Raw genomic sequence first — 26,637 nt, forward strand, 5'->3', positions numbered from 1 at the left:
ATTTCTCAGAACAGTTGGGGTTACATGGAGCCAGTTAACCTTTCTGCCGCACAAAATAAGAGAGGGCAAGTGCCCTTTTCTCTTTATCTACTAAAACAGGTGACAGAGATGCTCAGCTATGATTGAAATTCTCATACAAGGACTCCAAGCATCCTGCGTATCTGACATAATTTTCCTGATATGAGGCAGAATTAATTGGGTGATTTTGCAGCAAAACCATCACAGGAGGTGTTTTGGAGATTTCCGTGCTTCCCCACCAGTTGTGAATGCTCAATAACTATGGCAACCATTATTTATTCAGTGAATTCAAGTGGCGATCAATATCCTTAGCTAGCTCCATCAGCGCCCAGCCTAGAATTCCACCAGGAATTTGCAGACACTCTTATAAGAAACTAAAGGCACCTTACTACCCTTTGTTATTTTGATCAGCTGCTGCTTTTTAGTTTATTCATCTTTAAAAGCTCTAAGATAAAAGAAGCCTGGAAGTTAACTATTTTGCTTTGAGTGAGCAATGCCTGAACAGCTGCTATGTTATCCATCACAAAAACCTCAGCACTCCTAAAAGGAAGGAGAGCTGGGGTTTGTTCCCCTTCAAATATCTTTTTAAAATACAACAATGATGTTAAATGCATTCACAGTTCTTTAAGCATAAGCAGAATTAATCAGATTTGTGATTCATTAAAAGCAGACTTTTTAAAGGGGAAAGAATTCTATGTTGTTTGCTATCAAGGCTTAGTGGATGAACTAAAGTAACAGAACAAAAAATTCAGAAAAAAATCTCAAATTTGTGGTGTATTCATTTGTCTCTGACTTTGAAACACACAGGTAAGTAAGAAATGGCTTCACAGCAAAGTCATAATAATTTACATGTGAAATAGAATGGTGCAAGATACGGTAATCAAAGAAAATGCAGGTTATATTAAGTCAATTAGATATATAAAACAATGACAGCAGTGGCTAAGGAGAAATTATGGCAGTTCTTGTGTTTGATGGTTTTGAAGTAATCTCCTTCCCTGGACCTCTCTCCCATCCCTGGCAGCCAGCAGCCACATTATGCCCACTGTCACCAAGTCCTGTTCCTCCATGCCAGGAGGAGCAAGCACTAGACATGTCCTCTGTCTGTCCCCTAATGAACAGTGAAGAGTACAGTTCTCTCTACTTCCAGAAGCAGAAGTATTGCCTGCACCAGGCACAGCGGTGCCTTGCCCAGGCCTGTGTATATAAACCCTTGCTCACCACCTGTTTTGGCTTAGATACTCTGCACAAACCAATAAAACAGACAGGAGTCAATGAGGGCAGTCAGAAATGCAAAGGTCTGGTTTTCCACTGATATTCACCCATTTTACATATTTTTTTCCAACTGTATTTACTTAAGCAGAGTTAGCTGCTGAATAATACTGGTTTGAGATGTGAATCAGAGATGCGCAGACAAGGACATCTCTGTCCAGAAGTTACTGCGCTCTATCATTTAAGTACCGCCAATCTGCCCTGTTGTTTCAAAGCAACACTTATCCAACCAGTGACATCTGCTTCAGACATCGTTTTCACCTTGCAGGAATTAAAAACCCTAGGTATTCTAAGTGCCTTGTTTACATTAAAACATGAGAAGTCAATGAATATTTAAAGCCTTTCCAGTAAATGGTGTATAGAGTAATTATGCAAGCCTTAACTATACAGGTCACTGAGAGTAAATACTTAGGCAGATTCAGCCATTAAAAATCTTGGCAGATAAATATTTTATACAGGTTGGAGGAGCTGTAGGGCTTTTTTTTTTTTTTTTTTTTTTACCACTAGCCTACTGAGAGAATCTGCAGGACATTAAATTAATCTTGCAATCTTTGAAGAGTTCCCATCTTTTAATCTGTTTTGTTGCCTAGCTGTGTAAGTGAAGATATTTTTATAGATGTAGGGAGCTGCAATACTAGAATGGAACCAAAACCTCACTACAAATTACCAGAGCACATTTTCAAACCACTGCCTCAGTAGGTGGGTACCTTGCTGCAGAGTATGAAAAATTATCTCTGGCTCTGGAGCATGCAGCAACTTTGTTAGCATTTCCAGCCAGAACTAAACAGCTTGTCTCCCACTGACAAGTTCAGAAGGTTTCATGAAAAAATCATGTCTTTCGTGAATAGCCATGAAATGTAGGAGGCAAAACACTATGTGTGCAAAGATAATCATATTAGTAGCCTTACTTTACATTACAAAATCGTGGAAATTCATAATTAAGAGATACTCTGTCCTTAAAGTCTGGTGCTACAATAGCAAAGCAGTCCCTGATGAACCGAATCATCCTCCCCTGAGTGAATTGCCACACAATGACCTTCCCTACTTGCACATCTCCATAAGGGTTAATCCCTCACGCCTGGAGCTGCCTCTAGGGGTTTCAGTCTTAAACTCCTAAGGCATTCATAGAAAGGCAAAGCCATCTGTGTGGAAGCCCCTGTGCTAGGGAAGGACACTGCATGCACTGGCCCTGCCACTGCAGTCTCCAGTGGTAGAACACAACTACTTTCTGAAGGGCACGCTTATCTAAAGAATAGGCCCCTCTCCTTGGTAGACTTGAGGCATCTAGGGCCTAATTTGCTCAAAGATTTAGATTGAACAGGGGTCAAATAACAGGAAACACATTTTCTTGCCTTTTTCAAATGCCCAGTTCTGTGTGTACAAAGAAAGACCCACAGTCTTTCTTATACAACCTAGAGGGAGAGCACCAGGCCCCTGTGGTAAGGGTGGGCAGTGGCACTGACACCAAGGGCCTCTAATCATTCACTGTCTTCCGCAGGATATTCTTATCCACTTGGGAATTATAAGGCCAAGATTTATCCCAAGAAGTACAACTGGTCAATACAGATAGGTTTTTTTTAACTGATTGAGGAGATGTGTAAATATTATCATAGTCAGACTTCCTCATAATGACAAAGGCTCGTGTTAAGTGAATACAGGATTTCTCAGCCTGTAACAAACCAAGATTGTGTTTTAAGATATAATTGATTTTTGCGAGAAAAATGGTGATTTATGGCAAAGATGATGTCAAAATGACTCATCAAAAGTCTTACCTCTAAAGCTCTGCAAACTTAGCTTATCCTGGTAAAACAGCAAGTTTTTTACACCTTTTTCGTTTTCCTGGGAAGCTGAATGTGGTTTTGTGCTATCATTACACTGATCACCAAAAACTCAACAGGAAGAAAGCAAAGACCCTAACCTCTGACCTGAGGTAGATCATGCCAGGGTCAGGCAGACTGAGCACTATTTTTACAAATTCCTCACTTTACACTATCTGAGCAAATGCCTCTCAAAGAGTGTGAGTACCTCAAAGACCCTGGGCTCTGCACTCTGTGTCATGGGGTATCACTTCTAGTCTCAATTAATTCTGAGGTGTCCAGAAATGCAACGGATGAACACTGTAGACTTAAAATAGCCTCTTGATTTTCTTGGTTTCAATGTAGTTATGTGATTTTCTCTTCCCCCTTCACATTTCTCTTCCCCTTCTATAACTCAAATAAGCACAAAGCTCAGTTGCCTACAGCTTTCTCGCGCACACACTGTTACACAGGAACATTGCAACTTGGCTGATCCAAGAGTCTCCTTTCCTGTTGCAGTCTGGCCCATATTTATCTTGCCTAACTCTCAGACACCTCACAAGGGTCCCCAACCTTGGTGCACAGACCTCTCAATCTCCTACTAACATCAGTGTAAGGATGGGCATTTTTAGAATACTATTACAATTTTAGGTGCAAGAATCATCTTCTGGAGGTGCCCTGTATTCTCCATCAGCTGTGCAAGGTACCTGAAGTCAGGTGAGATGAGTGGCACAGAACACAGAACACCACAGTTTGTTCCCTCTCTTAAGAAAACCACAATATAATACAGAGACTGCTGGTTGCTGTGGAAGTAAAGAGTTCTTGCCTCAATAAAGAGGTGGGAGTGAAAAAGGAGGAGTGAGTACTTCACTTTGACGCTGACAGTATTTCCCTCAGCTAAGTGGCAGGGGGAAGGCAGACAATGCAATCTGGAGGGTTTTTTTTTTTATAACTAGCTCTCCTACACTCCTCCAGTCTGCCACCTGCTTGTATGTAGACCCAGCACATGAAGCACCCACTCCAGAGGATATCCTGGCAAGAGGACTGAAGGATATCTGCTGCTGAAAAGTAGGTAAGTCTTGATTCCATTGGGAGGTTGGACAAATTCATGTTCAGAAGGAACTGCAGCAGTCATACCCTTTTTAGCCACAGTGGTCTCATCACTGTTTCTTGGTATGACTGATGGTGCTAAAAATTGTGTTTGTAAACTGGAACAGAAAGCCCAACAGCAGGAAGACAAACACAAACTCCTCATTAATTGAAACCTCACAATATTCTTCAGTGGTCTGGTGCCAGTCTAGCAAAGCATTAGGAGTGTGAATAAGCCAAATATATACAGTGGTTCTGGGATGATCTGTAACACACTTAAAATAAAACATATGCTGAAAGAGCTTGGCTGAATGAGGGCTAGCATGCTCTGTACTCAGCAGCATCCCACTGAGAGTGTCAAGTGGGCAAAATAATAATGGTTTGATGTGGATAGAGAAAGGAAAGGGCAGAGAGGAAAACATAATCAACTAGGAGAATGAGAGAGAGAAAACACTAGCAGTTCTAGAGCAGGCAAAAATTTGAGGCTGAATTAGAATGTGCCATTCAAATGATCTGTACTGGACTCAGTCTTTCTATTTTCACACTGACTGAAAAAAAGTAACAAAAAGTCATTGGGGAAGTTTAAGAAGCATTTTCAAGCATAGGCTGAGTTAGTATCTAGTCTACTCTGCAAAGCTTTGTCTTCAACACTGCCCAGTCCATCATGGAGTGACTGTGCAGGAACACTTGTGATCCATGAACACACTAAACTCTTAGAAATCATCTGTATGGAATTAACAAGAGAACCTGACCCAAGACCAGCATTTCCTTTCCATGTCAGTGCTCTTCTTTAGCTCATTAGATGCTACATACCAACAGAATAAGTGATCCAAAGAAGAACATGACAGACTTAATTTTTTTTTACTTTCATAGGCATGTGAGGTGAGTGTCGTGTTGTTTCCCACCTACTTTCTTCTGGGTGATGCTTAGAGCAACACTCATATGCTGTGGAGGAAGTTGTGTCCAGCTTTTCTAAACCAACTAAAGGAAGTAAAAAAAGAGAAGAGAGACAGAGAGAGGAAGATCCTAAAGGAACACCTCACAGTAAAAAGATGCGTTTTGGCAAGACAGAGTTCTAAGTTAACTGTTTGCAAGCCTCCACAGTACACAAGATGCAACTTCTTTCATTCTGGATGCTCTTTTAAGGTGATGTCTTATCTGAGATGACCTGAAAACTCATCAGCAATCTGACATAATGCTTTTCCTTCTAGGCAACATACCACAGATTTCCAGGACACATAAAAGAGACAGAAAAAGCAAAAATATATAGACTTTCTAATGGAATATATAATGCAAAATACTGCACATACCTTTAGTTTTACCCAAAGCAAACAATGTATGGAACTACATTGAAAAGAACAAATGACCCTACATGCTTATAACCATGCATCTTATGCTGTCATTGGCAGCTGTGGTTGGGATAGAACATGGAACTTTGCAGCTCCAAACAAGTCAGCAGGGTTAACTAAAGGCTGCTGGAACTACTGGAGCTGTTACTGGGTGCACAATTTGAAATCCCAAAATGAAGGAACAGCCTTCGGTATATCTTAGGACACTGGGACCAGTGGAATGTCTTTTAGTCTCCAACACTGAATTTTACATTTATTCCCTCTTCCTTCGCTGGGAGACAGACATTAGTTCTCCCTGTCACTCTTGAAGAACACAGACAGAATATGTGAAAGAATATGTGACTCTTACTCTTCTCCCTCAAAACTGCCAAAGATTGGTAGTATACAAGAAGGTTTGGTTTCTAAGAGCACATATTTGTTTGGGCTAAGGACAGCACTCATGAAATCAAGAAGGATTACCAGCTCATTATTCTCAGAATAAATTTTTCTTTATCTGGAAAGACAATTCTTGAATTTAATGCTACCTAAGATGCTGTACAGTATTAAAACAGGCTATGACTACTACAGATCACAGGGCTGTTGTAATTTTTTTTTTTTTGGTTAAGTCATCAAGTCATAAGCAATTTGTGTGATAATCAAGAAAATTTTGCTCAAGGCTGCATTCTGGTTTTACAGCATTGTTACTAAAGGCAAACAATTAGATTCACAAAAGAAAGCTTTCCCACTTCTTATTTTGAAGCCTAGTGACACGGATATCTACCTGGGACATGGGAGAACCATGGTCAGATTCCTCTCCTGCTGGAATCAGACCAGAGATAATGCCTTGGGTGTCCCTCTGACCACCACCTTTTCCACAAATCATCAGACACAACACCCCTTCTGTGGCCCCATGCAATGTATGAAGTTCTCTTAAGACAAAAGACAGTGGTACTCAATACTTGGATATCTTGTGTTCCTGGGAAAGGTTGTTCTTCCGTGTTCTGACTGACAGAAAAGGCTTGAAGCAGAGTTTGCCAACTACCCATTGCTTCCAACAGTCCATTACAGGAGAAAAGGTGCCTTCCCTGGAGATAAAGAATGGCACCTAAACCACCCATCTAAATCTAAGCTAACCCTCAAAACAATGCTTAAAAATGTTCAACAGTTCAGACTTCGTCAGGTTTCATCTTTGCAAATTTTCTCTTTGTTATTTTTTCTCTTTTGGTGTGACTAGCTGAAAACCAACTAATGGTTTGTGATACTCAAACTCAAACTGCAGGGAGGAGACAAGAAGCCATTTCTTGTGGAATGCCACATCAGAGCCAAATCTCAAGATTTTCCTGAATAAAAAATTTCAATACACTAGCTAGAATCACCTGATTTCCTCTTACATGTTTTATTTTTAACATTGTTCATCATTATACAATGCTATCTGTTTTCAGGTGACCAGATTTCTGGCTGAGTCTCTGAGTTAGCTAACTGCCCTTGGATATCTGAAACCTGTGAATATAAGTCACTAGAGCTTTGGTCTAATTTAGATCACATGAAAATACATGCTGCCCTTAGAACAAATCAGCAGAGATATACCAGCCTCACGAAATAAAAGAATAAGCAGAAAACAACATTAATTTTAAACACCATCTCACACAGGAGAGAAAATCAAGAGAAACTTGACAGAGAAAATCTTAAAGCTTCTATATACAGAAATTGTCTCCTTTTAAAGGCAACAATTGCTTCCATTTGTTTGGAAACTTTGGGAAGACCAGCACAATATAGCAAAATCCTGGAAGTGTTGTGATCAAGGAAAGAAAGAAATGTGGGACGTATCCAATTAAAACCTGTTTCTAATTATCCTAGGGTGAACTGAGCCATCCACTGGACAACTCTGACTCCTTATGTAAGGCCAAGCAAGCCGTGCTTAACTGAACAAATTACCATGCTAAAACAGAACGTGGCTTTGTAAGAGCAGGGAGTTTTCCTCCTATACATTTGCTTTTGCTACATTCACGTAGCTTGCTGGGAATCCTGTTCATCAGCCTGCATACTCTTGGTGTCCAGGAGGATAATCAACAACACACTACCTATGGCTACCTAAAAAAGACATATCTCATATATAGTTAATAATCTAAATCACTCATATGTGCTATATATATGAGCATATATGCCTGCATGTAAATATGTAGAGGGACAGCACCTGTCCTTGATTTAGTTATCTAAATGCATATACATACATAAATACATTATGTATGTATATAAATATGCACACACATACACATACATGTAGGTGTTTATAGTACATATATGTAAGTAGGTGTGAACATCTGCCAGTGGATGTATATACACAGCAGAAAAAAAAATAAAAGTTGGGAATGTTCTTTCTGACTTACACGTACCACTCATTTTTGGGAATTTTTTTATACAGAGTAAAGCAGCTCCAATGTGTTATTCTGGTCTTAAATGTTTTATCAAAGAAACTGGAATCTGGATCTTAAAGTACCCTTTCCAACTGCAGAAGAAATTAACAAAAATTAAAAAAAAACCTGAAAATGCTTAAGAGACAAAGAGATACATACGTCCACTAATCCTTCACCAATATACAGGAAGACAGTATACTGTGCAAACTCTGAACCCAAAATCTTGGCCCTGCAAACGTCAGCAGGAATTGGCCAATTCTATTTTTTTATATCTGTCATTGAGTGTTTTATCTCAGGGTTGCCCTGACATCATTCTCATCCCAGGTAAAATAAAGACTACAGCTGGTGTTGTTGAGGCCACTGCCTGCAAAGTAGTAGATGCCTGAAACGCAGAAGGAAATCAGTATCTATCCGAGTAGAGCTTATAAGCATCCCTAGGAAGATCCAGCTCAGGGCACACTGAAGCCCTGTCTCACACTGATGACACAGTTGCACTGTTAAACTATCAGTTTTTCTGATATGAGTGTGAGGCTCTTTGTGGAGATGACTTCTGCTCCAAATTCTGCTATGTGGTTGTCAGAAACCCTTTCTCCTCACTCCTTATGCTGCCATCAGCCATGACTCTTCTATTGCAAGATGCCCAAGGTATGCTGGGCTTCATGGTTTCAGGAATGCAAAAATGACACTCTAAAAGGTTATGTTCCCCTGTTTTGCACTTAGTGGACAAATTTGGCAGATTCTGACATTAGTTTCCTGCTGTTCACCCCAGCAGGCAGAAAGGGTCATAGAGTCACATGCACGCCCAAAAGCTTTTGTACAACTGTGAAATGTGACTTTTTTCTCATTATTCTCTGATTTTCCTCTCTCAGAAAAGCAGTACATGGAATACCTAGGCTAGCCTGGTTACCAAATGCAGCCTGCCTGCCCTCATGGAGCACTCTTTCTGGTCTAGCTATCTTGCTGAGAGATGAGCTATGCTAGCTGTATGGCTTCTAGGTCTCAAGCTGCTTTGATATTACTATTCCTACATAGAAGACCTAACTCTGGTAATTTCATTGAAATTTTCTGGGACTTTAGAAAGTATCTTGAATATTTTTGTAGGAGTCACACAATTTGCTTGGAAGCAGTTTGCTTTTTGCAGACAACTCTGAGAAAACAATGAAGTTGCAAAGAAATAGTTAGACTATATTTTAAGAGGGGTGTCTGATAGCCTAATGTTAATCCACAATTTCAATTTGGTCATGCTAATGCTTAAAAATCATAATCACGTCACCCTGAATATAGCTAAATTAACTGAAATTGTTTGAATCTATTATGAATCAAAGCACTAGAGTCTGAAGCTTTCTATTAACAAAGGAGCACTTACCTGTAATCATAGTTAGAGCTGATAGACTTGCTAAGGCTGGGATATCAAGGTTAAGGCTCTTTAAGTTTAAGGAAAAGTCTTTAATAGAGTCGAGCCACTCCCCAAATCCTCGAAGGCACTGAAGTCTATGAAGCACGAGTCCATTGCAGAATACAAACTTATCTTCAGCAGTATCAGACCTCAAATAAAAACAATTGAAAAAATTATAAATGCATCTTCTACTTTACAGAAAAATGCATAACCAGTATTGAAGCGTCTGTCATTTAAAATCCAAGGCATATTATCCTGAGACATATGTGGGCATTCACGTTTGACAATATGTTTCTCCCTCGGGGCCAAAGTACAACAAACAAGCTTCTGTGATTGCTTACTTGGTAGAGTTATAAGCCTGAGGTTAGCTGCAGCATGTGGTGTAGACTGTCTAATTAGTTAAGATTTTGGTCCTGCCCAAAGGCATAAACAGAGAAGACATTTTGCATTAAATACTGTATGTCTGAACCAAAGGAATACTAAGTGAGTGCATTTTGATATACAAAACTAATAAAAAGATAGGTTCTGCAACCCTCAGCATTTACTTAGTATCATCTGCTTTTTTCAGATTGTAAAAATTGGCAAGGAAAAAACAATGGAGAACACACGCAGTAATGCAGAACAAACACATAACTGCATAAACTCTTCTATATGAAAACCTGTGTGCAAGAGAGAAATTACAGCCAAGCTCTCCTCTTATTCCCTCTCCATTACCAATGTTTTTGTTGAAAAAACACATGAAAAGGTCATTTTCAACTTAAATAAACATGGGCATAACTGAAATCACCAGTCTGCAATTTTGCCAGTTCCTGAAAGTGAAATCGGTAAAGTGTCTTAACTAGTGCTAGAGTGACAAACAGCATCTCACTCTATTAAATAACTTGGTATTAAAAAGAAAACCAATCTGAATAAGATTTTAAATCTTCTTCATCCCTTTCAAAAACAGATGAAAAAGGGAAAAGAAAAAAAAATACTTGAAGTGTGTTTCTATATTTCATACTTATGAATACAAAGCAGACCTGCTCAAATAGTACCTGAGGATCAATTTTGATTACTATGTAGGAGGAAGATGGGACAGATCAAATAAAAGAAGCACATTAGTGACACCTATGATCTCTTTTTAAATCACCTTCTTGATTTTTCCTGCAGTGTAAAACAAATTAAACACCATAGCCCTTGTATGCAGACATTGCCGATTTTTTTGTGCTTTTTTCTTGGTACAAATGACAATGTTCAAAGATAGTGCCATATTTATTCCTTAAAAACATTCAGATGGATGATTTTTCACATCATCTTAAGAGGAAATTAAACAAATAGTTACCTGATGGAGAGTCTTAGTACAAACAGCTCCAAAAAAGCTGATTCTATGAGTAATGTCTGATCTTCTTTTGGGAGGTCAGTAAATCCTGGGATTTTTTCTGCCCAGCCTCTAGTTATGTCAATGGAGGCAGTCAGAAGATTATAGAACTGTTGTACATGTTCTGCATCTGTGCCTGCAGCAGCCTGATCAGTGGAACAGTACTAAAATGAAAGCCACAGAAAGCAAGGTTATATGCATTTAAGGGCATTCTGTGAAACATACAGCATTATTTGCCCGACAACGTTTCCTTCTGTGGCAAAGCTGGTATTATTTATAAAGACATAAAAATAGGTCTACATCTACCTACTTATTTGGTTACCTACAGGCATTTTGCTATTCAGATAGATATTACAAAAATATTTCCATATGTATAGAAGTAATTTCAAATTTATAACTAAAATATAATATCACATTTTACAAGTACCTATATGCTATTAGTAAACAGAAATAGAAAGCTGGTGGGTAGGATAATTTGCATCACACTAGAAGAGGAACATTATTTGGCTTACTACAATGAAACACTTTTCCCATTGATGAATTTGTCTCAGTATGTCAGAAATGCAGATTTCTTCCAAAACCTCACAAAGTGCATTTTATCTGACAGTGATAGAGACACATAAGATAAATCACATTTTATCTGACACATGCAGCATTGCTTCATTTGAATACAGAATTGGTTCAAAGTAAACCAGCTGCCCAATATCACCTCTTATCCTTCAAATTGAAGCATTTGAGGTTCAGCAGAACCTATTATCCTGCTTATGTGGCCATAACTCTTCCAGGCAACCATTTGACAGTCTCAGCTTGCTCAGCTTCCCTGTGACCCTCTGACAGCTCCCTCCCCACTATCTCCTACTTCATCACCAGTGGATCCCTGTCACTCCTTTGACACTGCTCTCTCTTTCTTGGCAGAAAATAAAACAGGAGCTTTTGTGGCTTAGTCCAATTCTGTGCTTGGAAAGTGCTGCTGGTTTTCTGAGCAGGTACTGAATAATGTGGCATTTATTGTAGTAACATCCTCATCATCGGACACCTGCTGGGTTATTTCTGGGAGAGACTTCATATCCACTCTCTCTCGTATGGGTTCAGCCAAAGAAAGGCTGAGGTAGTCTCCAGGGCCAAAAGAAGCCTGCATACTCTTTGGAAACAACTTCCCACACGCACTTAGGCTTGAGTCCATCAGCCTAAAGGCCACTTCAGAAACACTCCAAGCCAGAGTGGAAGCAGAAAAACCTCCTTCCCCATTAGTAACAGTGGTCTGGCAGCATGGGAGGACCATATTACAACCGTGGCCTGCAAGTATCACCCAAAAGTCACCTCTGTGCAGGACAGAGGGATGGGGCAGCAAGCAGAACGTGTCAGGTAGCTGTCCTGTACTCTGCCTCTCCTAGCAGAGCTCATTGCGGTTGGCAGGTAAGGGGTGAAGGACACAATGTCAGAGTTGCTGAGTGATCGGAGAACCACAGCAATCCTAGAGATCTCTGTCTGTATCTGGTTCCTGGTACTAGCTCTTAGTGACACTGTTCTGCTTAGCCAACCCTAACTGCATGAGTTTCTCACGGTGCCTTCCAGCTCACATCCCTAACCAGCTGGTGAAACATGTGCAATCCTTCTTATAAAGTTCATACAGAGACAAATTTTGCCTCAGCTGCTCCAAAGGATCCTGAGGCACGTGGAGGCCACAATACAGAGAAGACGGGGAGCATACAATAGAAACTGTATGCTGCATAATATTTATGTGTTCAGACCCCCACTTGAATGGAGCAGTTGAGGACACTCAAGCAGCAAGAATCACCTACTCCTGGCACTGGACTGCAGCAAGATTCCCACAGGTAATTAAAAAAAAATGGGTAGGCAAAGACAGTTTGCTTTTTCAGACACCACGCATGTTCTGGACCCTCTAGAAGTGACCATGAAGACCAAGCCACAACAAGTGTGCATTTTGGCACCGGGAGATGTGCTTTGCTACACTGGGGCTGACCATGACTCTGACTCTTACTACACAGGGAAACAAAACAGGCTGAAGGAAACTCCTGCCTCACAACAGGTATTGCTAAGTTGAGATATATCCTTGATCCTTTGAGCAGTAAAGAAGAAGGAAAACAAAAGGAAAAGAGAAAAGGTACTACCCCTTCTGAAGGGGTTAATTCTAAATATAACTCACCACAACTCAGAGTAATTATGCCAGGTGTTAATTTGTTCCCAATATTTATAAAACATTCCTTTGGCAAAGGTAAGGCAAAGTTTTAACATTTTCTAATGAAGCTGAATGCAGCATTATGTCATGTAACTGTGAATACTACAGTGCGGTATACCCCACACTGGGCACTGAATCAAATTGAATGCATCTAAAAAATTATAACCTGCATTTTTTTGGCATAGTCTATCCCATGACAGCAATTTTAGAAGAAAGGTAAAAGATTACATGGAACTGTACAATATTCAGCTGCTGCAATACATCACTGCTCACTATAAAGTTTTAGCACTTATAAAGAGTTGTTAAAATATAATTTACTTGTAACAGGCTTAGGAGCATAGAAGTAACCATAAACAATATGTATGCTTCTGTTTCATGCACCACAGTTGTGGGTTTTTTCCACGATTATTTCATGGAGAAGAAGTGATATTTGACCTAACTTGTGACCAAGACAGCTGGCAATCCTGCCCTTGGTCAGGAGGCGTCACAGGACGGAAGGGCTCCCTCCGATCTGCATTTCTAAACCTGCCCTATGCAAACTGGAGGCAAACCGGGAGAAAGACAAAAGACAAAGCTCTGCCCCCCTCCCTTCCTTGGAGCTCCTTTGGGAATTAAATGAAATATGACTGTTACTTAAGGAGGGGGTTGCATGTGCAGCAAGCAACATTAACTTGTATGTTATATCTGAAGAGATTTGGAAAGCCTGAGGTTGGGAAGCCCGACAGCATAACTTAGCTCTGCCCTTTGCCTGCTTTCATCAGTCCTTCATCGACGGCTACAGCTGCAAAAGCCTAACAATAATTTCTCTGCACAGAAGAAAGCCTACACTCATTTTTCCAAAAGCCATGATATGTGCTTAATTTTGTGGCCCAGGAAGGGGGGGATTATTGCCTAAATGCTGCACTCCCCCTCTGAAAATGCAACATTTCTATTTACATGGGTGCCTACTCTGCATGAATATGAATGGCAAGGGTCTGTTTCTCATCTCACTTCCTTAAAAGCGTAAACTCAGGGAATTGTACCAGTAAACAGGTGTGAGACCAGACTACAGCCCTTGGCAATTGCCTTTTGAAACCAAGTACCTAAATATACCACGGCTGTGGACTGGTAAGTTAAAACCAGTGCTGAGATGAAAAGCAGCCATGTTCTGAACTAGAACTGTTTCCAATGTTTTGGTGTAAAGTTTGTAGCTTATGTAATTTATTTTTGGTTTTGTTTTTTTCCTGGGTTGCTCTGTGAGTGTGTGTCTCTACAGGGTTTTCTGGAGGGAAGGGATACACACTTTTCTCCGAAACTTTCATCAGTAGTTTTAAGATGGTCAAGATATTACAGCTTGTAAACACGAAGACCAGGCTAAAGATTAAGGTCGTATCTGCAGAAGTGTCAGGGCTGACTCCAAAGCCAGGTTTCCAGATCTGCCTATTTGTGGTGCTCAGCAGGGTCACAGCCTAGCTGAATGTGCCATAAGTTAGTCTTTACAGGTACAGGATTATTATTCTTCATAGGAATATTTTAGCATTGCAGTATGTTTATGATATGTTTCATTAAATTCAGTTTATCTTGCTCTTTACACAGCATTTGTTTTTTGACCTCCCCTAACTTTTCAAAGTAAGTATAAGGGTCTTTGAAAAAAATAACAATCTACTTATTTCTTGCAGAATATTTTTGTCATTTCAGCACCGCCAGGCATAACAGACTATAATATATTTTAGTGTAAAGAAAAACTTAGATATTAATATGTCCTAACAGATAATCATAGTTAATCTTTTAGCTACCAAGACTAAATTAATTTACTGTCAATCATATGCTCTCTGTAAAGTCCAACAGAATTGTTGAACAATTAAATCTGTGGGTTGTTTTCATTAAAAGAGAAATAATTACTGCAGGACAATGAAAAAAGTCACATACAAGTACATAATTTTTGTTCAGTTTTCTGTAAATGCAAAAGAACTTTGTATCAATAAATAAATACAAACTATGGCCCCTGGACTCCTGCAATTCCGTGAAACCCAGCAGATTTCTATCAAAGAGCACAGCTCATCACACACCTTGGTATTTGCAGAACGATCCCTGAGACGTTCTGGGTAAGTTAAGGTGCATGCAGATATGGCTAATGCATTCTCCCTATAGTAGGCTGTCAGACACTGAACAGCTAAATTCTTGATAATAACTTGAAAAAAAATATGATTTAATACTTCCAGATTAGTTTGAAGAAAATACGTTACAGCATGCTTTAATTGCTAAATTATGTATATAAGTATAGTCTAAAAAAGCATAATGTAATTTTTATATAATTGCAGTAAATATACTTCAGGATTAAATATTACTTAGCAACAAGTGATAAATGGCCAGTGGAGTTATTGTCTGAGTACAGCTGCTATTTTTAACAATCTCAAATTTAATCACATTTCTTTAAGGGGGAAGAATTTGATCTTGTTTTTCCATAGCTGTAGTTTTTTTTCTTATCCTATATCAACATGCCTAAAAATTGTATTTAACAAGTCATTTCAATGCTGTATTTTAATAACTACAGACCCTTTTTTTTCAGCTTCCAGAATATTCCATGAATATTTAAATTGTGACTGTGCTACATTAAAGAACAAGGTTATAAAAATATATGATCTTTAGTAAAGCTTTACTGATTTTTCAGAATTTTAATTTTAACAGGCTTGTTTTAAAAATGTGAGTTTTACTGAAGGAATATTTAGGCTGGGGTATCCAAAGCATACCCTATTCTCATTTAAATAATGGCAAAATTCCTGTTGATTTCAACAGGAATGGTCTTATCCATCCAGTGTCACACTTTGCAACCCTTCTATCTGAATATTAGGGAAGTGCTATTAAATTTTAGCCTTCAGAAAATGGAATTAAAGATATTGGACATACAAGTACTGCTCCTGGTTAATCAATGACATCATAATTGATTGTGTTTTGGCACAGCCTTTTTGCAAGAAGAATGCTCTATTTATCCATGCATTTTTGCTTTAACTCAGCCACTGAATATACTGCAGATTATTAGATCATTTTTTGTGATTGAGATCCTCACAATGAATAGTTACTAACACTAATATCTACTGCACTTCCTTCCTCTCGTTGTCCACCTATCACGAAAAGACAACGGCTGGCTGGACCGATTTCTACCCTCATCCAAATTTCACACTTAATTTCATTTTGGCAAAGCAGCTGGTAAGGAGAAATGCAGCGCGCAAATCATTTCTGTGCGGAAAGCAAACGGGGAAAGGAAAGTGAGACATACTCTTGAATAGTCCAGCTCCCTGGGCGTGGAGTCGGTTAAAGCTCGAACGAGGGCATTCATCATGCTGATGGGAGGAGAGGGCGGGGAGGGCTGAGAGGGTTCTTGCTGTAAGGGGCTCTTTGGTTTGGAAGGCAGCCGACCTCTTCTCCCTTTCAGGCTGTCGGTACGGACAACTAGGTGAAAAAAAATCCGAAGGGAATCAGTTGTGAAGGTACAAGCAAATGATGGATCAGAATGAACACCCTGCTTTCCTTACGGTGGCCAGACCAGTAAAAATAAGTGTTCTCCAGTTTCAGCATGTGCTCTTGATGCCTTTGATTGCAAAGGAACACAAATGGCACCAGAACTGTGTCAGACCTACGATCGTAAGCAGCAATGTAGCTGCTTAGTGAGAGCCCAGCTGTGTTCCTTGTGTCCATGCTTTGTTTGCAGCATGTCAGTGTGCCCCTGCACTTGTGCCTGTGACACTCCACTGCTGAAAACAAGCTGAATGTGAAACACAGATTTTAATGTTTCTACTAGCAGTGTGCCTTTTAAATGGCAGAGGCATTCATTCAAAGTAATTTCAGCTTTCTTAAAGCATTTGAAAAAATACGGTCACACTATATAGGTTATATTATCCATGTCAGTATTTGCAATGGGACTGCTCACACAATATTACTCACATGCTTAAATATTTGCAGAATTGGGACTAATGAGTTGATCCTGTTTCCATTTAAATTAATTGCAAATTTACAATCAGTTTATGGGAATGAAACGAGATCCTATGTCAAAATGCACACAATCCAGTGCAGCCCCCAGTGAGAGAACAAGGGGAAGCCAACAGCATTATCGAGCAATGTTCAAAGTTAATAAAGGAGACATTTTGGCCACTGTCAAATTATCCTCTTGTGACCTTGCTGTTCTTGAACTCTGGGGTCTATGGTCTAAATATGATAATAGGGGTGAAAAGCACAAAATCAATACATTATTACATAAATGCACATATTTTGGGGTAAGTTATGAATCTCATCACTGTCAAATTTATTGTAGAGACATCCATGCTTGCTCACACACACACACACACAAAGACACAGATTCATAAAACATAATATTTTAGTTTTCTGGGATCATAAATAGCCAGAGTCCTTACCTTCTTTAACCATGCCGACACTGAGACACTTCTGGAACCGGCAGTATTGGCATCTGTTACGACGTCTCTTGTCCACTGGGCAGTTTTTATTTGCCAGACAAACATATTTTGCATTTTTCTGAACTGTTCTCTGCAAAAATGCAACACAAAGATAGTAAACTGATTGTTTCTTGAGCAGCTTAGAACCTGACAAAATGTGTTTTAATTACAACATGAAAAGTGACAGTGCAATTCATATAATTAGATAAAATTAATTTCCTAACACACTAGCCTGCAGGAAAAACAATTTTATTAGTGCTAGCTGCTGACAATGAAAATCATCTAGGATTTTTCTGAAGCAAGTCTCTGGAGACAGGCAACTTTGAATGATAAAATCATATCTGAAATTACCAGGTCATCACATCTACCTTTGGGGATTAGATTATCTCCGCTTTTAATATCCCTTTGGGAACAATTTTCTACTTGGTTCATTCCCTTGATTATTGCTGACCTTATTAAAATAAAATCAAAATGATCTGCAATGTACTTCTCTTGCTATCACTATTGTTAGTCAAATACCACAATAACTGGTTTGGTTAGCCATTAAAATCATCAGGGAGAAAAATAAAAACACCAGCAACCCCTACAAAACATGTTTGGCTAAATACTCTGGGAAAGTTAACCTGACCTGAAGAAAAAGGACAGAATGATGACACAGTTATGTAAATTTAATTAACTCTAAAGTCATGTTGAAAAAAATAAAGCAAAATTAAAATGTATAGAAACCTGGTAAGCGTTGTAAGAATGTAACAAATATCAATGCAAAAACATGTCATGCTGCCATGCTTAAAATCAAAGATACATCAATAAATAACATTCAAAAAGGTACTACTAGAAAAGACACCAGGAACAATTGATCAACTCAACATTCAATATTAAATCTTCAACTGCAATTAAATGAATGGATAAATTTTATTCCATAATTTGTGTTTGTTATCAAATAACAGCCTCAATGTACTGAAGGTATGAGATACAGCAAATATTGTTCATTGTGATTTGGAGCTGAAAACAGTTTAATTTTGCAGAATTAGGTGCTGTTGCAACTCAAGGATATGCTATTGATTTCCACAGGGGCAGGTTTGGGATAAAAAGAGCTGCTATTTCCATGTTATTTGTGTTGCCTTTTCTAGTTATATTTAAATAACAAATTAGTTTTATAGGAGACATGTGTATTACCCTGTGGTGAAAAGATTATTATTAAGTAACACTGACAATTCCACCTACAATAAAAAAATGTTATAAGCCCTCCCCCCAAATATTTTGGGACTGGTTTTGTTCCCATTGTATCTTTTACCAGAATAAAGGCATAACTGCTATCTTAACAAGAAGAAATATACAAAATCAACCCCAAATGTTTCAAATCTTAAACTTGCTGCGCAGAACCATCCTACCAAAAGTCAATCACAAGCTCTTCCCTTAAACAAGCTATTTCTGAAATTAATACTGGAATCTGGACCGTCAAACTCTGCTGAAAGGAAACTACAAAGCACCCAAACCTAAGATCTAAAGAGTATAATCAACTCTTGAAAATGTAAGTGCAAAGTTCCAGCTGAGAAACTGCTGTGTGTAAGTTATTTGGGCTGCTACTCAGCTGCAAAGAGTAGCAGAGCAGCATTGCAGAGCAGGCACCGGGACCCTGTGCAGTGCTTAGTCACTGCTCTGCAGGCAGCTTTCCCCTGGGAAGGGCTCCCCAGGCTCCTGAGCTGAAGGGGAACGACAAGGCAGCCACCAAAAGCAACCAGGAGTTCTTGGGTTTGTCCCATGAGTGAAACCGGTTTCTTCCCGGTGCTGACCACCCTGCATTCCTCCTCACGCCAATTTTCCCTGGACAGCAAAGGGCACTGCTGCTACCACCTAAAATATTAAGTGGACTTTACAATTTCAGGGTTTGTTTTCTCACCTAAAAACAAAGTGTAATTGGAATTGGTGACTGAGTAAAACCCAGGCTGAATGTACTCCAGATGAGTTTCACTACTGAATAAATGCTGTTTATAGCTTAAACTGGGGTGACCTAAGTTTCATTGAGGAGCGCTGGCAGACCAGAGGTGGTTCCCCCAGATCACTGCCATGGCCTCTTCTCAGCAGAGACTGGCTGATCCTTTTATCCTACACAGGGCTTTCCTTGACCTTCAAAAACTTTGGGCGTCCCTCCTACCCTGCTGTGGGGGCCCGAGTTTCAGCACACGATGTCCCTGAAGCCCCAGGTCGGGACCAGGAGCGCGTCGGGACTCAGAGGGTGGGAAGTGAGGTGGGATCAAGCAGGGAGGGGAGCAGAACACGGATCCCTCACCTTGAAGAAGCCCTTGCAGCCCTCGCATGTCCGCACCCCGTAGTGCTGGCAGGCGGCATTATCTCCACAGACAGCGCAGGTGCCTTCCCCGGACGAGGAGCTCCGGCTGGGAGGGGACGGGAGGCCGCTGCTGCCGCTGCCGCTGCTCTCCCCCATCAGGCTGGAGGTGGCTGCGTTGAGGCCGAGCGGTGAGAAGGCTAAGGTGGCTGGTCTTTTGGCCAGGTGAAGCCCGTAGGAATGGCCCTCCATGGGAGCCTGGCTGGCGGCGGGCCTGTCGGAGCCCAGGGGCAGGCTCAGCGAGGCCGGGTCGTAGCACATGTGAGCGGCCGCGGACGGCGTGTGCGGAGGCGAGTGCTTGAAGTGGAAGAGAGGGAAGCGCGGAGGCACGGTCTTCATGGGGGCGGCGTCCATCAGGTGCCCGGGAGGCAGGCAGGTCTGCGTGGGCTGCAGCGGGGGCTCATCCCACAGGGCCTGGTGGGCAGGGAAGCCCGGCGTGGTGGGCGTGGAGGGTGGCGATTGCTTGAAGTACATGGAAGTGCTGGGCATCCCCTCATCTGTAGACGGGGGCAGTGAGGGCTGGTACGGGGACAGCCGGGTGTCTTCCATCTTTATGAGGGGCCTCTGGCCAGAGGAGGCAGTTTGCATTTGGTAGAGGCAGGAAGGCTTGAGCTCGTAGCTGCCAGAGTAACCCTCCATAAAGGTGCTGAAGCTGGGAAGGGAGGTGGTGGCAGTGGCAGTGATTTCGGTACTGCTCAGGTCCATGGTCAGCTTGGCATAGTCGGGGTTCATGATGTCTGAGCTGTACTCCGAGCCATAGGCGTAGGTCTGGGATGCATAATTCGAACCGGGCGGTGAAGGACTATACTGCGCTTGCACACAGGGCATATCTGCAAGGGCAAAGGGGCGCGTCAACAACAGGCCCAGGGCACCAGGCTGCGGCCCAGGCCAGCACAAACTTCCTTCCTAGAGCTTTCCCAGAGCTCACATAGGCACCCAACTCCCATTCGGACATTTAAATTAGCGTTGAGCCTTTTGCTTTCAACAAGAAATATGCACCAGGGACCGACTAAGCATTCAGTACTAGGAGTCTGCTCTCATCTAGTCAAGGGAGAAACTCACCAGTTTATATTATACCAGTGTCAGTGAGAGAAGAATCCATCTCAAGCTGCCCTACATCTGCTGCTTAATATACATAGGTGTCAATGAGAATTAGATAAGCACAACGAGAAGAGTTATGACTCTAAATCTACCTCTCTATGCCTTCAAATCATGCTGTAAAATTTTCACGAAGAGTAAACGGGGTTATCAAATGCATAATATTAAAATTTATATTTATTTTAAAAGAAGCAGCATCTGCAGCGCATGTCAGAGGAATTACTCAAATCACAAGGTTTTCTACTCAGGACTTGCATCAATTTTGCTTACTCAGCTCTGGACCTTTGAAGAGTATTTATGGTCAGCTAATAATTTAGGGTTGCTGTTTCATTATTAGTTTTAAGGCTTATCTTTGGTAGAATGTTCTCATTTAAAAAGTGGAGGGTACGACATCCCCTTCAATTTGCAAAAGTGTAGGATAAAAGATATGTGGCATTTCTGTTTTTGTGGGAAAGCAAGGTTGAGGCCAGTAATACAGTTGGTTTTATTCATTAGTCATGAAACTTAATGTGGTTCACTAATAGCTGGGATGGTCAAAGCAACACAGTGCCTGGCTAAAAAGATCTGATTGTTATTTTCTTTTACATTTCCTGCTAGTCTGCCATGTAATTTGCTGGTCACAGGAAGTAATAGACCCAATTCTGCAATTCACTGAGGTTTGCCTGAGTAAACACTGTGAGATTCTAGACCAATATTTGCAACTTGAACTAAAAGTGTGTGGTGTATTTTGGTTCCACAGCAGAGGAATAAAATGCATCAATTAGTATAAATTTTCTCATAAAGAGAAAAGTAAATATGGATAAAATGTATATCAAAATTAAGTGCAGTTCATCTCTTCTTAATCATGGTAATTTATATTCCAGAAGCACTTGAGAAATAATTCATGTTAAAAAAAAAAAACTGCCTTGGAAATAATGAAGTTTTCCTCATTATTTTAAGAACTCTTTTCACTTACAATTTAAAAAATATTGACTCCTGGCATGCAGGAATCCAAATAATTTGTGTTAAATCAACTTTTAATTCTTTCCTGCCTGCTTTACAGATAAACATATTTAAACTAAGCACTATCATATTTAAACTAAGAATTATCACACTGTCACAAACCATTCACATCTTTCTTCTTCTCGAGAAAACACTAAAATCTGAGAAAAAAAAAATAGTGCTGAAATTAAGACCTTCTTTGCCTTAAATCCAAAAGCTTAAAGAAGGAGGCAGGACAACCCTCCCCCCTAAGCCTTGCCTCCCAATGTTATTTATGTATTATTCTGCTGGTCTTTTTTTTTCCTGTCAATTTCTGTCCATGCCATTCCACGCACACATTTCCTGGCAAGTCGCATCATTATCATTTGTTAGTTTAAGGACTGGCTGTTAAAACATAGTGATCAGTGCTTAATCAAATAAAAAGGGAAGGAAATTCTCTCCACACACCTCCACTGAGAACTGACGGAGGAACACAACAGAGTGAGTTCACAGCTAATGTCACAACTGGACGTGTTGATACACAGCTCTATGAAGGAAAAATGCTTTTTTTGCTAGCTCAGAAAATGAGCAGGAGTTCAAGGGAACAGATCATTATGTCCTTTTTTTCCTGCATTTTTCTGAGCATAACAGTGTCATGCCACTGAATTCTGTGCAAAGTGGAGTAGAAAAACAGAAGTCTAAAATAACTCTGACCGGAGGACTGAAAAAATATCCCTAACCTAAAGGTCTGGTCTCTCCTGGCGCTGTGGGGCTCCTCCTACCTCGCCTTTTGCCAGCGCACTTGTCTAAGTCTAACCCCTACTTTTCCACTTAGGGCACTAGTATTAATTCCCCCGCAAAGTAAATAACCTGAGATTTTTTTTCTTTACCCAACAATATTAAAACAAGAAAAGAAAAGGCCCCAAAGGAGGTGCATTAACGAGCAACCTGTCATCAAAACCTAAATGAATGGCTGAAAGCATCGGGGCAGGGACATTGGGAGCTATTACCACGGTGTTCTGCTTTCTTTGCGAGAACGTGAGGTAAAGGATGCCCAGTTTAGAGCCAGGGGCGCCTCACAGGGACACTAGCACCCCCAAGCAGCCCCCCCTTGGAGCTGGCACATCTTTGGCGAGGGGCTCGCAAGCCGTGTGTCCCGGCACGGCATCGCCGAGAGCGCCGCGAAAGGCACGCGCTGCTCTGATCCTTTCGGGATTTCAGCTCCCCGGGACGTCGGGGGCCGATGATGCCAAAGGGATTTGGGAAGGGTAGGGGCCCCGCCAGGACCTCCCCTTCTCCTCCCGCCCTTCTCCCGGAGCGGCAGCTTACCTGGTGGGTATCTTGCGCGCTGAATGGTGGGGCTGGAGGTGCGGACGGAGGCGGCGGCGGGCGGCGGCGGCGGCGGGGTGGGTGCCGGCTGGGACCTCTCTGCGGAGGCGGGCCCGGGGCCTGGCCTGGGCGGGGGGCGCTCTTCCGACCCGGGCTCTGTTCGCCGGCGGCGGCGGGAGACAAGGCACAGTCAGGGGCGGCGGTGCCCGGCGGGGCGGAGGGAGCCCCCCGCCTCCCCCCGGCGCGGCGCCTCGGGGGCATCATCCCCCCGCCAAGCCCCCGCCTCGCCCCGCGGGTGGGAAGGGGAAGCCGGCCGGGAAGCGCATTCCTGCCGGCTCCCGCTCCCTCATCGCACAAAAGGCAAGAGAGCACCGGGTTGGGACAACGGAGCCGCCGGTTTGTTCTCCGGGAGAGGAGCCTGGGAAAGGCAAGAGGAGAACTCCGGGCGGGGTGACTACAACAAGCGGGACAGCATCCCCGAGCGTCCACTTCCCCGTGAGAACTTTCTCTTTTCGGGATGCAGAGACAGGGGAAAAGCAGGCTGGGAGTTTCTATGCAAGGTACTGGCCAGACTCGAGGGGTGTCCTGCCGGCCCCGCCAACCCTGTGCGGCGTCTCCGGGCCCACCATCGCCGGCGCGGGGCAGGGAGCGCAGCCCAGCCGCCTCCCCCCGACCCTCGGGGCGCTGCCAGCCGGGCTCCGCGGGGGATGCTCGGCCGCGCCGGCCCCTGCCCACGGAAGCCGCTCCCCGGCGACTCTTTCTCCCGCTCCTCGTCTTTCTTTTGCCTTCCCCGCGCCCCTCGCCTTTGAACCCCCGCCAGCACCTGGGGTGTTAAGAGCCTGTCAGCTCATCCCTTTCTCTCCCGAGGGTTTTGTTCCCTTACGAGCTCCTACGAGGCGGTTTCCCGCTCGGCGCGGAGCGCCCTAGGGCTCCTCTCTGCCCCCCCGAGCCGCCGGTTACCTAGAGACACTCGCTGCGCTTTTAACCACGCAGCACCCCTCCGGGCTGCCGCCGCCCGAGCCAGGAGCGCAGGGCCGTAAGGGCTGTAAATTAGGAGGAAATAACTACCCTTGTCAAAGCTCTTTTCTTCCTCCGTGCACTTTACATTCAGCCCCGAGTGACACCCCTCCCCACCCTGTAATACGAGGAGGAAACCGTGAAACACTCCATTGTGATTGTGACTTCTTCAGGCGAGTTTCGAAACCTTCATTTACCCGGGAGGGACTGCGGAGGGGGAAGCTCCATTCAATTAAAAAGTTTCGTGCTGGATTTCCACCGCCGGTTAGCTGGCGATTTTTTTGGGGGGGGAGTGGGAGGGATCGCCCCGAGCCGCACGGTCACTCCAGCAAATATCCACGAGATCGCGTGAGATTCACCTCCGAAGAAACCGTCTGGTCTGGTTTAGTCCATTGTTTTTTACCGGGGCTTGACTCCAGCATACAACGGTCTCCACGGAGGAGAGAAAAATAGGGCGAAGAATGTAATCGAGTGAAGCGGCTTGGATAAAAGTTAGCGATTCATTCCCAAACTTTTTTTTCCTGGAGAAAAAAAAATCCTATCCCAACACACTAATCCCCCTACATAAAACAGTGTATTACGCCCTTTCCCTGGGAAATATCCTCTCACGGATCCCATCGTATGCAAAAATTGCAAGTTAAGTGACAGCGTTCTTAACTAGCCGCGCCAAGGTGAGCGGCATCTCCGCCCGGGACAGGCTATCGCGATAATGCTGTCCCGATCACTGTCCCTCTACATAATATCACAACCCAACGCCCGCGCTTTCTCGCCTCTTTCCAAGACTGAAACTTCTTTCGCAGCTATTAAGGCGAGGAGGCAAAGGCGAGAGGCGCCGCGGGGGCAGGGAGCGGGGCAGCGGCGGCGCAGCCCGGCCTCCCCGCACGGTACCGCCCGTGCCGGGGCACCGCGGCCCCTCGTTACCGCTTCTGACCTCCGAAGGGAAAAGTGCACATTTCCGAGGAGCAGATGCCGGGCAGACGTGCCATGCAAACATCCCGTCTCATTTCAATACAATATGTCACATTCCAGCAATTACCTCTCGGGCGAGCTCTTTGGGCTGCCGAGGGGGGCTGCTCTCTCCCAAAGTGAGATGAGCTCAACCTGCCTCGCCGTCCCTATTAGACAGCTGAACTTGTGCAAACAGAACCACCTATTTCCCGAGCGCGGCTAAAGGAGGGAGACAAATTGCTGCCATTCATCACCGGCGCTGTAAACTCCCCGCCGCCGCCGGCAGCATCATTTCCATGACAACAACTAGCAGAAATACCTTAGTATCACCGGCTCCGGCTCCCGCTCCGCTCAACCACAGCCCTCCCGTTTGCGAGGAGCAGCAGTGCCCCGCGCACGGCAGGAGTTGCCGAGGCGGCAGGGACGCTCGGAAGACGAGCGGCAATTGAACATCCACGGGGAGGATGGGGGAGGAGGGGGGAAGGTGAGGGAAAAGTTTCATCGAGAGCCCGGCACGGCAGCGCGTCGGCTGAACCGCATCGCTCGCCGCCGGCATCTCCCCAGCATCTCTACCCCGCCGGCGCAACTTTCACGGAGTGGGGACACACCGCGCTGTCCCTCTCCCTCAGCCGCTCCCGTTCACTCGCATACGTACTCGGTTGCTGTGGAGGTTCCGTCTTTACATCTAGTTTGTAGGTGCCCGCTTCCTTAAAGGCGTGTGTAGGCGCTGTCCAGCGGCAGGACCCGAGACACAAAATCCCTCAGACTCCGGGTAGCTCCAGGTCCAGAGGGTGCGTTATCCCGAGGCATGGAAAAGGATTGAAAAAGCCTGAGGAGCCAGGAGCCCGTCCCCGGGCGAAGGGAGGGAGTGAGCAGGCGGGCGGGCGAGGGATGCCGAGCGGCGGCCGCCGCCGCGATGTGCCTTTGTGTGTGTGTGCGGCGGGAGCCGGGCCGGGACCTGTGCCCGCGTCCCGGTGCGAGTGCCCCGGGGTGCGCGTGTGCCTGCGCCGGAGAGAGGGGACGGAGGCGCCTCTCTGCGCTGCTCTCCCGCTCCCTCTCTCTGAACGTCATTTATGTGAGAGGAGCCCTAGCGGCCTCTCCATAGAGCGGCTGGAATGCGAAACGTCAATAGTGACGCCATGGGAGCCTGACGCTACTGACCCCCCCCCCCCCGCCCCAGTGTGTGCGCCGCGCTCCCGCCGCACCGCGCCGCGCCGAGCCGAGCCGAGCCGAGCTGAGCACAGCCGCGCACAGCCGAGAGGCGCGGAGCGGCGCGGAGCTCCGGCAGAGCCGCGCTGAGCCGCCGGCAGCGGGACGGCACGGCCGGCCGGCCGCCTCGGGGCCGCCTGCCCGCCACAGCCTGGCGAGTGGCTCCTAAAGCTGATAATAATGATATTAACAATAATTATTATTACTGAGATAGTGATAATCACAAAATTATTCTATCTTTACTGAAGTGGCTCAAATGAAAAGAGCTTTGCTCGGTTACTCAGTGGAACTTTTAGGATTAATTAATAAAGGTTTCTTTCACTTTTTTTATTTTTCATTTTTAAAAAGTTTTTTCTTTTTGCTTTTTAATTTTTTTCACGAATTATCTTCTCTTCTCCAACTTTTTTTTTTTCTTTTTTTCACTCTTTTTCTTTT

At 43.5% G+C, this 26,637-nt stretch overlaps 1 protein-coding gene across 1 annotated transcript in view; it reads right to left on the reverse strand.

Annotated features, from left to right (window-relative positions):
- Positions 1–26,036, reverse strand: part of NR4A3 (nuclear receptor subfamily 4 group A member 3) — a 29,004-nt gene extending 2,968 nt beyond the window's left edge. Inside the window, exons 1-7 of the mRNA XM_064705699.1 lie at positions 25,649–26,036; positions 23,029–23,184; positions 19,585–20,471; positions 17,256–17,385; positions 16,124–16,296; positions 10,632–10,831; positions 9,281–9,459 (exon numbers count right to left, since the gene is read on the reverse strand). Of these exons, the coding sequence (XP_064561769.1) occupies positions 9,281–9,459; positions 10,632–10,831; positions 16,124–16,296; positions 17,256–17,385; positions 19,585–20,469 (1,567 nt within the window). The 5' untranslated portion in view covers positions 20,470–20,471; positions 23,029–23,184; positions 25,649–26,036. The remainder of the gene's footprint in view (positions 1–9,280; positions 9,460–10,631; positions 10,832–16,123; positions 16,297–17,255; positions 17,386–19,584; positions 20,472–23,028; positions 23,185–25,648) is intronic.
- Positions 26,037–26,637: the final 601 nt, after the last annotated feature.

This window comes from Zonotrichia leucophrys, chromosome 2 (genome assembly GCF_028769735.1).
Source record: "Zonotrichia leucophrys gambelii isolate GWCS_2022_RI chromosome 2, RI_Zleu_2.0, whole genome shotgun sequence".
Classification (NCBI taxonomy): domain Eukaryota; kingdom Metazoa; phylum Chordata; class Aves; order Passeriformes; family Passerellidae; genus Zonotrichia; species Zonotrichia leucophrys.